Here is a 13,916-nt window from a genome sequence, read left to right on the forward strand (position 1 = left end):
AATGAAGTGTAGTGTGCATATAAATGGTTTATGTGTGACTGTACACATTTACCAGCAAGAGCCAGAAACTCCTCCCAGGTAGAGCAGAGTGTCCAAAAGACCTTCCTTTTCCATCTGATAGAGGGAACCCATCAGACCCACAGCTGCCCTCTGACCCCCACCTGATCCCAAGAGTGCGATGTGAGGGACGGATTCCTGGATGGAAAGGGAGAGAGAAATGGGAGATGGTAGTAATGATGGTTACAATAGTATAACCCCAGTTCTATAAGCACAGGTGGAGCACTCTACTGGACACTATGGATACTACTCACCTCTAATCACGAACAAGCATCCGCCCACTGAAAATTTGCTTTAGCATAGCTAGCCAATCAGGAGGTTCCTATCAGAATAAGTGCAGACCCCATCGTAAACAAGGCAGCACACCCGTTCTGCTGCACCCCCTTCAGCGAACAGCAACATTTTCCTGAAATATTGTTACTTGTCACCGAAGTCAACAAGGATGTTGCTTTGTGTTGCTACCTGAATACCTCAACAACTATTGGATGTATCTCTATGAGGCCACTATGAGGTTAAAATTTTTCAATTTGACTGAAATGTCTCCACGTCTATAAAACAGATTGCCATTGAACCTGGTTCAGACTCTCATGTCTACCTCATGATGTATTACAATAACTTTTGTATTTCTTTTAGCGGCATCATCTGGGCCCCATTCCTCGTACGTGGTTCAGCAAAGTCGATCAAATGTCCTATTAGCCAGCCTAAATTAACGAGATGATTGATGTCAGGCTATGTCGGTTTCTCCAAGGCTGATCCGCTCTCAAACAGTCTCGTTAATTCGACCCAGACGATCAGGATCAGGATAATTGCGCGTGCCCGTCCTACGTCAAAAGGGGGAAGCGTCGATCACCGAAACCATGATTTTCTAACAGTACAATGTTAAATAAACTCAAAGAAAGAGCCTCTTTTTACTCCGCTGACGAGCAGGAGATGATCATGAACACATATGAGGAATTCAAGACCATAATCACGGCCAAATCTAACACTGCCACCGCTGCGAGGGCTAGACAAGAAGCACGCAAAATATCACAGACAAGTTAAATGTGTAAGTGTTGGGAAATGTATCGGCTAATTGTAATGCCTCATCACTCCAATCAATCAGATTATATGTCTTTAAATGTGACTGCTGGCAGTAGGCTTAATGGCTCATTGGATGATTCTTATCATCCAATGAGATATAGCGAAAATAATCATCTCAACTCTTTCAGAATAAGTAGATAAAACAAGCCCAAAGAGTATCTAATTGATACTCATTAATATGAAGATATATGTACTGTATGCGCGTATGTATCATGTAGCGTACTATATATGTGTATATACATGTCTGTGTAGATTACCATATAGAACTAGGAGTTTGAATCTGTGTATGGGCGGATCAGTGTGTATGCATTATTCATAATCAGAAATTCAATCAATTGAAGCAGTGAAAAGAAATACTGTATGATTCTCTCTATTCTTATCATGAGTCCACCTTAATCATTTTCTACAATAATGACATGCTGGTGTACTAATAACACTGTCATATCATTATGAGTGCTTTAACCCTCATGTATGCAACGCAGCCATCAAGAGGACATGGGAGCAAGTAAACACTATAAGCACAAACACATTACTCAGAATGGTGAGTCAATACAATATGTGCCATGGTAATGTATGAACACATCCATAAGTTTATTAAGCGCCAAATAAACTTTACGAACAGCACGGCATGCAGCGGCTTTCCCCATGTTCTCTGCATCGCCGACACTGTACAAAAATGTACCACTCGCAGAACAGCGCAAGGCTGCATCCAGTGTGTGAGACAGTCAATGCTCGGCTGCAGCGTGTGGTGTTCAATGTATGGCTCCAGAAGGTCTTGTAAATAAATGATTCCTTGTGGGCAGAATGGATAGCGCTCGTATAGGAAGTCATCATGATGCGATAACGGATCTTGGCGATGTGGAAGAACTCTCTCCCTATAAAACGCTAATCTAACTAATATCCTCCTTCATCAGTGGATCTCTGAGGAAGGGAGCTGTACATTAATGCAATAGAGGCTTCTTAGTTTGCTCAGCTGGTTTTAATGGATCACCGTGTGTCTCACTTAACATGCATTTCTGGAACTCCCGTATAACCCCCGGTATATGCGCAAGCGCATTAGACTACCGTATATGACAGGAGCTGCCATTTCTTCCGGGGGAGTGACCAGCTTATCCAGCTACCCTCACTTAGCCTGCCCCGGAGCAGGTTCAAGCTTATGGATGTGTTGCCATGGTGATTTTGCCGAACTTGCTTCGTGGAACCGAAAAGCCTGATCTACGTCATCTTATCCTGAAAAGTATCCGGCTAACTCAGTTACGAGGAACGGGGCCCAGGTCAAAATTTTAATTTGTGAAATACTTTTTCCCAATAGAATCAGCTGTAAATGTTTGTACTAATAATAATAATTTTAGCATGCTAACACACTAAATCTCCTTTTGACATGCTCTGTGTTAACTCAAGTAACAGCACAATATGGTGGAAAGATAAATATCAGTGCGTACAGCAACAACTCTGCCCACACAAAATGACTTTGATTAAACTATTAAAAACTGTATTGCATCAAACAATGCACAGATTAATCGCAAACATAATTCTTGCTGTGTACATGGATAAATAAATATTAAACTGCATGTAGTCACCTACTGTTGCTAACATACTCTCATCGGCCCAGGTTTATTTATTTGTATTCGTTCATTTATTTTCTTCTAATGTTATGTGCTGGTATGTGCTTGCATCACAGCCTTGGCTTGTATTTTGACATACTCGTACTTCCGGGTCACCTGTCTTGCTTTGCGTCTCTCTTCAAAAGAAAAAACAAGAGGGATTTATTAAAAAAAAAAAGATTTGAGCTTGGTTCTCTCATACAAAAACGGAAAAACGTTTGTGATTTTCCGCTTTTGGTTTAAAACGGAAAACGAAAATAACATGGCATCAATGTAGTTTAGTTTTTTTTCCGAATAAACGGTAAAACAGACTCAAAACGTACACGGACCTTGAACACAGTAAGCATATCACCTGCTAAACAACAGAATGTTCACTAACAAGGACCACGCCAATAACAGTATGAGTTTGAGAGGTTTATTGCATAGTGGAAAGATTGTTAGATTCAAGAAGCGGAAGGGATCGAGGGATGGAATAGATATAGGGTAGGGGTAGAGGGATGAAGGGGAGTAGGGTAGAGGGATGATGGGATGTGGGGGTAGGAAGGAAGGGATGGGTAGGGGTCGAGGTAGAGGGATGGAGGGGTGGAGGGATGAAGGGGTCGAGGGATGAAGGGGTCGAGGGATGAAGGGGTCGAGGGATGAAGGGTAGTAGGGTAGAGGGATGAAGGGATGTCAGGAAGAAGAAACGAGGAGGGTTTGTAGAAAGGAGGTTAGGCGATCCATGGGGGACCATTGATGTTCGGCAACTGGCGGGAACGGGGGGACTGGAGACTGTAGGGTGGGGGACATCTCTTCGGAAGCTCTGGCGGAGCAGAGTCCCCAAAAGATAGCTCCATAAAGACTGATGCCGATGGCCGTTTCTGGGGTCGTTTGGGTTGGTACGAACTTACCTGAGGTACGCGGGGAAAGACAGATGATCGCGTATCTTGAGGGTGTGGTTGGAAATTCCTTGGCTTGAAGAGGTGGAGGCGGCGCCAAGTAAACTCGGGGGGTATTCTGGATCGGGCCAAGATATGGCGGAAGTGGTGGTGAGCCCGAGACCGCAACAGGGATCTTGCGGGGAATTCGGCTGGCTGAAATCTGGGCTTAAGTAGTCGCGGATGGGTTCGTACGGACTCGAGTACGAGTCTGGTCGGAAACGGTAGATGGTTGAAGTGGACCGTATTGGTTGGTCTTGCGGCATTTGAGGCGATAGACGACCGTGTCGGGAGGATGGCTGTGATGTCGAACGCGGTGGCATGTCGGGACGGATGGAGTCCAAGGCGGTGAACTTGGAGCAGCGAAAGAAGCTGGCAAGAACGTGGACTTTAATGCTTTGTCCGTGAAGGGAGACGGATGACCTGAGCTGGGGGTGTGGATGCCGCAGGTGAGGAGGTCCGAAGTGAGGTGCAGCCGTTTAGGCGCTATATTCCGAATGGATGGCAATGGTCTTGATGGACCCAAAAGAATGGCTACTATGACTATGGAATGCATTTCGTAGATCGCGGAGGAAGGTGTGGGGGATGAGAATTCAAGCGGCCGAGGACCGATTGTCACTGTAGAAGCCGTCGAAGCTGATCGAGGGTGCTGCGTCTGTGAAAAGCTGGATGTCTTCCGGCTTAGTGATGTGTTCGTCGTGGAAGTTGGAGATGGCGAGAGGAACTGGTGTCAGTTTAGCTCGGTTTACGTGCTTCGTCAAGTGTGACGTGGTCATGGAGGTTTGTAACGGCGGCGGGGACTAACGGGATGTGTGGCAAGGAGGATTTTGTTTAATCTATTGATTCTATTTATCTGGTGGAGAAAAGCCAAGTGTTTAGACCGTGTGCTGGGTTTGAAGAAGGCCATGGTTGAGCATCTGGGCCTGCGACATAGTGGCTGGCTACGTAATTAAATACTCTTCCGTGCCAGTAGGTAGCACGATAATGGCCGTGGTGATTAAGACAGTAGAATTAAGAGATGCACCGAGAGGTTGCGGTGACAAGACGTTTGTCCGGATTCAGGTAAGAAATTTTTTCCGGCTGCTCTTGGACGGCCGCATGGCGGAGTAATACGCGTCCTTCTGAAGGAAACGAGAAAAGGTACCGGTAGTTGGGATCGGTGGTAAGGACTTGGAGGTGCTGGTGGTGTCTGCCTTAGGTGACCGGCTTCTTCGCTTGCGAGGCGAATGGGGAACGTGGCGTGATCGATTCTTATGTACTTCGTGGAGTAGTCCGGGCTGGGAATTAGGTGGAGCCTGGTGATGTCTGCTCAGGTGGGGAGTGGCTGTTTGGGTGCGGCGACCAAGCTTGTTTAGCAATTCCCAGGAGATGTGGGGATTGCGTGTGGATGGCCCGATAATTGGGCGAGGTTCATGTAGTTATCGGGATCGATGGCCTGTGTTGTATTGAATGGAAAGGCAGGAGCGAGAGAAGTGAAAAAGATGCTGGGATGAGAGGATGCGTGTGCGTGGGTTGGAAGTGCAGATTGGGGAAAAGGGGCTGCAGGGTGAGATATCCCTGGTGCCGAGAGAGTAAGGAGGGGGTGTGATACGAACTGGCCCTCTAGAGGGGCAGGTGTGAGTGACCGGGCTTGTCTGGGCGTCAACGTAGTGCCTGACGCTGGTGGCTCGGCAATCGAGGGAGGTGTAGTGCCGAGCGGCCGTGAGCAGTTTGAAGAGTTTGCTTTTCTATCGGACTGGTGGAAATGGATGTTGAGCTGGGTGAGTGCATACTTCAGTCGATAGACTGTCCACTCTGAAATGCGGGCTGTATGGGGCCGTCGGAGCGTTGGCGTGGGGAAGAAGGGTCGCTGTCGTTTTGACCGTTGCTCGAGCGGCTGGATCTCGAGGGGGTGGAAGAGCGGCGTTGTGGAGGGACGATATCCCTCGGGGATCTCCTCCTGGGGTTGTTGGAAGGCAAAGGACCGACAACTTCAGAATTGTCCGAGGATAGGGTTAGCTGTGGCTAAAAGTGAAACTGGTGGGGGGGAATAAGTCAGAGAACGCTGGAATTGTCTGCTGGCGGAGCTGTGGAAATGAGGCGCGTTTAAGATGGGATGGCAACGCTAATGGGGGTAGGGGTGGAGGAAGAGGGGGGGGGGGGGGGGGGCATTGGCAGGAAGAAGCGACTGTCGCGTCTCTGGCAAGAAAACCAACCCCGAGCTGCTCCCTTAGCTGTGCCATATACCTACCTGTTCTGTTGTTGGAGCGGTCTGTGCGGCTGGGGTAGCCGGTAGAGGTGGGAGGAGTTAGCCGAAGTTGGCCGAGGTGGGTGGAACTGGAAGGTAGAAACTGGAAGGTCGGCGACTGTGGCTAAGTGGATAGCAGGGCCGTCTTTCAATCAGAGGGTCGGCGGCTCAATCCCCCGGCTCCGGCTCTGCTAGTCCACTGGATAAAAGCGTCTGCAATGTAATGTAGAAGTAACAGAACATGAAAGGATGCCAGGATGGATGTGCCTGGGTTAATCATGAAGTTAGGGGGAAAAACATTGCAAGGAGATGTCTCTGGCGCGGGGGGAGCTTGACGGCCGACGTCAGTATGGCGCGGGACGACTTAAGGCAGGACGCAGTCGACTGCCTTTCTCTAAATGCATCTAAGTGGGGCCAACAGCAGACTGGAAGCAGCAGCCTAACTTACACTAAAACACCTTCTCCTGAACGCCGTATATCTGACTCCCGCATGCAGTTTGACAGATATTTAATCGTGGCTCGTCTTGAAAAGGATCGATTCATGGCCTTGGTACCGGTCTCATTACCCTAATAGGGTACTTATTGGCCGTATTAAAATCAGATTAAAGATTCACAATCAGAATATACGACCTGGCCCTCTGGAGGGACTGATGTAGATGGATGGGCTTCTTCCGCCGTGTGCTGCGTCATGACGTCAACGGCGCGCGCCTGACGGCGCCGGGAACCCGGAAGTGCTCTGGAGGCTCGGAGCGCGAGAGAGGTGTTGTGCTACGGGTGCTTGAAAAGTTTGGAAAGTTGCGCTTTGTAACGGACTGATGTAAAGGACTGTTGCGTTGGATGGTTGCTTCCTTCGTTTGGGAGAACTGTCTGCTCGGAGAAGTGGGATATATAGAGACTGTCGGGGCCTCGGAATGGTGAATGAGGGTCACGGTGGTTTCACCGGTCGTTCGAGCGCCTGGACCTCCGGCTGTCGGGAGAGCGGCGTGGGTGAGGAATTGAGAGGATTAGGGTCGAAAGATGGGATTCCGAATCGGGATCTCCCCCGGGCTGTTGGACGGCGGGGGCGGACGGCTTCGGAGTTGATGGAGGATGGCTATCGAGAGCTGCGGGGGATGAGGATGGCTAAATGCAGCCGAAATTGCTAGCGACGAGCGTGGTGAGAAAACGAGGGAGCTTCGGGATATGGCTGGTCGTCCGGAAGGGTTGAGGAGAGCCTTTGTGAAAGGTAAGCGGTTTTAAGATGTTGTCTGTCGTGCCTTGAGTTGAAGCGTATGAAAGCTGAGTCAGGGAGCGTCGCTCGTCTGTCTTGCGTCGTATGAAAGCTTAAAGTTGAGTCGGAGAGCGTTTGCTCGTAGGGTTCGAGGTAGGAGCGTGGGGTAGGGATGGGACGTTGCTCGTCTGCTGAGTCAGAGAGCGTTGCTCGTCTGTCTTGGGTCGTATGAAAGCTGAGTCAGAGAGCGTTGCTCGTCTGTCTTGGGTCGTATGAAAGCTGAGTCAGAGAGCGTTGCTCGTCTGTCTTGAGTCGTATGAAAGCTGAGTCAGAGAGCGTTGCTCGTCTGGATGTGGGGTGTAGGTAGAGGGGTGTAGGGCTGGAGCGTCTGCTGAGTTAGGGAGCGTCTGTCGTACGTCGTGTGAAGACGAGAGTCGAAGAGGGAGTGAACGAGTTCGTTGTGCTTAAATACTCTGTGCAGAGGAAATGAGCGGTGTTCTGGGCGTGGCCCCGTTCCTGAATTACGTTTATAAAACTACATTTAGCGTTGTCATTGTCATGTTGAGAAAGCTGATATTAGCTCAAAGCACTGCTGTGCCTAAGTACAACCTAAGAGCCACGGGCATGGCTGTAGACTCTTACGTCGTGAATTTTCATGTTTGGCTGGTCAATCAATACACTTTGACCTATAATCCTGGGAGGATTCATAAATGTGTAGTTACTGTTGATTTGTTAAAAGGCAGAGGGCTAAGAGCTTGTTTGTGTTTATGTAGGAATCTTTGTTTGTAGTACAAAGAACAGTATCTTCTTCCATGTTTTGTGTCATGAAGAAACACACAGAATAGAGGCCACCAGTCTTATCAGTAACAGTCCCATTTGTACATGCTAGGGCCACCACTTAAGTCTACAGTGGAACAATGAGGTGAGCCTCTGACTTGGGTCGGATCATGAGATCAAAATTTGAATTTCAAATGAATACTTAGGTTTGTAAACAAATACCTGCAACTAATGACATTCCCATCAGCCTTGCTTTGTGTTAAGTGCTAAGCAGAGGATGTACTGTGCTTCAGTACATCCTCACAAAGCCGTTAAGGCACATCTTGTTTCAAAATGACCATGGAAATAATGAATTGATGTTAAAATGCTATACAAAGCACCACTCAAAGTATCAATTTAGAAAATCTAGAAGGAAGAAATAAAGAAAAAGAACACTGATAGAGTTTCCTCCGACATACCAGTGTACACTCGATTCCCAGCCTGTTGAGTGACTTCAGAACAACTTTTTTCCTCTTCAGGACAAATTCTTGCTCCCCAGCAGACGTCAACTGGGACTGACCCACATAATGCTGTAACACAAACAGAGTAGTATTATAAGGTGTACATACAGTAAATAAGAGGTACAATTAAATGGTTGAAAACCATTTTATACCATGATATTGAACCTTTCTGCAAAACGTTATCATGTTATCATCAAAAAGTCTTCTTTCGATTTAAAGGAGCAATATACAACATTTAGGTCATTAATGTGGTAGCAAACAACTATTTACTATATAATGATATTGTGGAGTAATGTCTACCTGAGCAGAGAATGAAGTCCCTCCCCCTGTGTGTGTTGTTATGTGAGCTTGTCATTGCTTTGTTGACATAGCCGGGTTGCCTGTCCGAGCATGGCCACGCCCCCATGTCAGGTTTAACCCTCAGGTAAACACTCTTAGCTTTTTCAGCTAGCGACGTTAGCAATGTTTATCCAGATTATCCAGGTTAAGAACCGTTGAGAGGTCAACAAAATGCTCCTAAACTCGTATTATGCACCTTTAAAGTAAACTGTTGTTTTACTAAAAATGCAGCTCCAGTTCAACGTATCCTCATACAACGGTTTGTATGGTATCATAGGAAAAGTTACTCCTCATTTTTGTGTGTTTTCCTACACAAGTCTAGCAACGTGTGTCTATTTACGCGTTACATGCAGCCAGTCTTTTCAAAATAAACCTCCGTCTTCACAGGAAATAACTCAGTGAGGTTTAGGCAACAAAACTAGTTAGTTAGGTTTAGAAAAAGATCATCGTAAATGACTACGGAAGTGGCGTTACTGAAGTACGTTAAGTGACAATTAAATCAACGTTGACAGCAGTCCCTGTTTGTCATGATGGAGCCAGTGCTCGAAGTGGACTGATACTCACCATATGCGGTACCAGTACCCGTTTCTGCCCTCTCCATAACAGGTTCTCTGGTTGATTCATAATCATATGTTAATCAGTGTTATCGCTCCACCTCTAGAACGTAAAACCAATGTGGAAAGTAGCTGGATGTGCCGATGCATGGCACGAGGAGGGTGAATTCACATCCTTTTTGTAAAATAATAATTGAACTGTTTGTCAGAACATTTTTTTTACTCGTGAACAAATATAATTAATGAAACATTTTTTAAGCGTTTTCTGAATCCACTCTTTAGATCTGCAGAATATGATTTCACAGGGCAAAGATTTGAAGAAGAATGAAATGTTTAGACAATGGCTGTGATATGTGTGAATAGTACAATCCTTATTTAAGTAGACCTGTAGCATGTCTTGTCTTCCAGCTTTTAGGGCGTTAACTAATACTAATGGTCCAAAATTATGCTCTAACCTGACATCTCCTAGTATCTTTTATTTACTGTAGAAATTCAGAATGTGTATCTTTATCCTGCTGCATAATATGTATGAACGTCCTGACTGAGAAACTGCTTCCAAAACCTGAATGAATAGCCCCCACCCAGTCTGGCTGGCTGGTGTTGATTCCAGGCCAAAGGCCATAATATATTATAGAGCGGTACTATAGGCTACAAATAACACAGGAAAGCACTTTAAGTATCTACAATATGGGTAAGTATACAAACACACCACCTTAACCCTACAGTGTTTCAGTTGCAATATGATTGGAGTATTACAGGCCAACTATGAAGATGCATAGACCAAGTATGATTTTATAACAGTATAATCACTGACACAGCATAACATGCTTTAAGAAATAATGAATGAAAAGTAATAAGAAACAAGATATTTCTGATACCGGCTGATACACACGCCAACATGTGAATAAAGGGAGTACTGGCACTTATTTCTTTCCACTTCAAGCACTGGGTTGGGCTTAAAGTAAGTACGTAAACTAATAGTTAGGTTTAGGAAAAACATCACAGCTGGACTTGAACTGTACGTTAACTAATTTAAATGTAAACAACGTAACACAAGTACAGAAAACATGTCACAAACATCACTAACAAAACATCAAATCTACTCAAAGACTAAAACACCAATCTCCTGCGTTTGTCGCCATGTGCCTCAGTATCAGACACCAAACCATGTGACAAAGATTCCGTATTTGAATAATAATAATAATAATACAATTTATTTATAGAGCGCTTTTCACAGACATAAAATCACAAAGTGCTTAACAGAACAGAAATTTAAAAGCATAAAAAACACAATGTGACCATAGGGTCAATAAATTACATACACAGAAAAAAACAAACAAAAAAAAAACACATTTTAAGAGCAGGTCTAGGACATGGGTTTTTACTCAAACGCCAGCCTAAAAAGGTGGGTTTTGAGCAGTTTTTTAAAAGTATTCACAGAATCTGCGAGGCGTAGAGTTGCAGGCAGAGCATTCCACAGCCTCGGTGCCACTGCCTCAAAGGCTCGGTCACCACGGGTCTTAAATCGTGTGCGTGGAACTGACAGAAGACCTAGAGCGTTTGTTTGACCTGAGAGTGCGGGCGGGTGAATATGGGTGAAGTAGATCAGCTACATAAGTAGGAACCTGACCGTGAAGTGCTCTGTAGGTGATGGTGAGAATTTTGAAGTGTATCCTAAATGCTACAGGGAGCCAGTGGAGAGATTGGAGTACGGGGGTGATGTGAGACCGTCGATTTCTCCTGGTGAGTAATCTGGCGGCAGCGTTTTGGATTACCTGCAGACGGTTAAGAGCAGATACACTGAGTGATGTGAAAAGTGAGTTACAGTAGTCAATGCGAGAGGAGATAAATGTGTGTATGATCATCTCTAGTTCAGGTGTTGATACTACAGATCTCAGTTTACTGATATTTCTTAGATGGAAGAAACATGATCTGGACAGCTGCTTAACATGGGGCGTCATATCCATTCTTCAGCTGGACATCGAAGTTATGGGGTGTAGGAGAGGGATGTCTCTCTCTCCGGCTGCTGCGAGCACAGACCAGGGACCAGGGCTCGTGATGTGATGGAGTGGAGCTGACCAGGGCTTTAGGCTTAGCTCCGAGCCATAGCCAAGAAGCCTCAGGGACTGTGACCGGAGGAGGGGCCGCGGCAGCAGGACTGGAAGCGATGGAATCATGCACACGGTCGCTGGCTGTGTCGGTTTGTGCTGGACCGAAGATGATGGTGTCCATGAGGTTCTCGGCCTCCTGGATCCTGTAGAGCGTGGATATTCTTCCTTCCAGCTCTGTGATTTTATCAACCAGGCGGGCGCAGCTGACACAGTCAGATGGAGAGGTGAGTGGAGCCATAGCAGATCTGGTGGACAATTGGGCTCCAGCCTGTAGTCCACAGCCTTGTCCTTGTATCTCTATGACACTGCCTGTACTGCAGCTGTATGATTCAGACCTCTTTACAAATACAAATCGTGATCAATATTGTACTGCAAAGACACGGAATGAATCACCAAGACAGTCCTCTTGAATTCTAACCAGCTTTGTTCAGGGCAGGACTGGTCACAGGCAGGCCGGCCACTTTCCCAGTGGGTCGATACAACTTGTCATGGCGAGCGTGCAACGGTTTGTTTCCCAGTGTCTCCTTCTCCCTTGTGTTCCATGCTCCTGTCTTCTGTGTCCCCGAATGAGAATAGGCTGCTCCTTTAGCTGAGTATAATAAACATACGACTTTATTTACCGAATGTAGATTCTGACTGAAACATTTTCCTCATTTCCTCACCTTAAGAGTGGTTGATGAATTAATCTCCGTGTTGGGTGTAGCAGTTGGCGTCCTCTCTTCACTTGATACCCCTCTCATCTGAGGAGTGACTGTTGACATGTCCTCCTTGTTGTCCACAGGTTGTCCCATAGATCCTAACATCACAATACAAGCACCGAGCAGCCCAGCAACCCATCTGGCATTTCCACAGACCATGGTTGGAGGTGGACCGAGTATGGATAATTCTGTGAGAGGAAACAGGTGGAAAGGCTCACAAAGCTAATGATTCGAGCTCACCTCCTTTTTCATATACTGCTGTCACATGACCAATTACAATCACATTGACGTCAAATAGATACCACAGGATCATACAGTAACAGAACAAATAACTTATGTTTGACACACATCTTTCTTGGGTACAACATGCACATCTAAATGTCCTTCACATCACTCCAACAGCGCGTTTATCTGCACAGCAAAGCACAACAACAAGATTGTAATATCCCAAGAATAAGGTAGAAAATTCAGGGTTAAGGCGCGTACCACAACTGATCCTTACATATCAAGTGATTAATGCAACAAGTGAATATGTAATAAGTGAATAATGTCATTTAAAAATGTCTTTACTTCTTAGAGCACTTCATGGATTAGAATGTGAATGGAATATTTTATGATCACACTTGAGAGATACAGACTAGGAATATGTTCCTGCTGTAACAGATTATCTAATCAGGAGATGATGTGACATTTCATTGTAAAGTGACCATAAATACAGTGTATGTACACTCATGTAATTTATTTGGTGACTTTAACGTCTCCTTGAGTACTTGTTTTTACAAAGTAACTGTACTTGAGTAGTTTTTGAAACTTTACTTACTTCTTCTTTAGTTACTTCTGCTCAAAACATCACTCAGAGCATTCAACATGTTGCAAAAAAAACACATTCCTCAAATTTCCAGCCAAAATGACATTTTTGCTGTCGTTGCTTAAGCCAAGGAAGTCAAATGTATTTGTGTCAGTGTGACAGGAGATGCTAAAATGGTGTTTATTTTTGTCATTTCTCATTGAGATTACATTAACCTAATAATACAGTCAAACAACCTCTACAGCTGAAGGAATATATCTGTTATTCAAACACCAATTCCAGCAGTCTGTTCCCAGGTTTCTCACTGTCAGTGTATGTGACAGCAATGTAAATAGGAACATAGAAGAATTAAAGTACAGTAAAACTAAATGTCTCAATACAACAATTGCATGTTTTTTTTAACATCACAGTCACAGGACCCTTGCACTCTACTCCCCAACCATAAACAAGGCTTCTGTTTTTATTCCCACACTGAATTGATTGGACCCATCCAAACACCTGTTGAAAGGTTGAGGGGATTCAGCCAGAACCAAAGTGTCTCTGAACACCGTTCTGTGATCATCAACACCTGAGAGACATCTCTGATTGTGTGGACTCGCTGGCTGATAAACCAGTGCTGCAGAAGTCTCATGTTGAACAGACCCAAAGGTACCACGGCTGATGCCGCTGCCATCAGACCGAGTAAACCATGTAATGGATGTTTTTTTACGTAGTATATATTTCTACTTACTTAGTATATATTTCTACTCAGTATATTGTATTCATGCAGAAGTCATTTTGCTCTGAACTTGATCTTCACCATTGTGTCTCTGTTGTGCAGAAGAAGAATTCTCTCTTGCCTATTCACAAAGATAACTGTGTTGTATGAGAATGTTCCAGCACCAAGGCCTTTGGGCCGCTTGTTTTTGATTGTTGTTCCGTATCAGTCTGAGACCAAAATGTCTGTAACATTGGCCATCGGCCCCCACCTTTGCTCATTCTGTTTAAAGAAAGTGCGTTCTTCCTCACTGAGACTGTACGCATTCTGTTGTGAT

General features: G+C 45.3%; 1 protein-coding gene across 1 annotated transcript in view; it reads right to left on the reverse strand.

The window, feature by feature from the left end:
- Positions 1 to 11,614, reverse strand: part of LOC142945214 (cytosolic phospholipase A2 gamma-like) — a 26,606-nt gene extending 14,992 nt beyond the window's left edge. Inside the window, exons 1-3 of the mRNA XM_076086634.1 lie at positions 11,306 to 11,614; positions 8,331 to 8,441; positions 53 to 195 (exon numbers count right to left, since the gene is read on the reverse strand). Of these exons, the coding sequence (XP_075942749.1) occupies positions 53 to 195; positions 8,331 to 8,441; positions 11,306 to 11,614 (563 nt within the window). The remainder of the gene's footprint in view (positions 1 to 52; positions 196 to 8,330; positions 8,442 to 11,305) is intronic.
- Between the last annotated feature and the right edge of the window lie 2,302 nt (positions 11,615 to 13,916).

Source organism: Anarhichas minor, unplaced genomic scaffold, assembly GCF_050575085.1.
Source record: "Anarhichas minor isolate MPS153535 unplaced genomic scaffold, ASM5057508v1 ptg000007l, whole genome shotgun sequence".
NCBI classification, from domain to species: domain Eukaryota; kingdom Metazoa; phylum Chordata; class Actinopteri; order Perciformes; family Anarhichadidae; genus Anarhichas; species Anarhichas minor.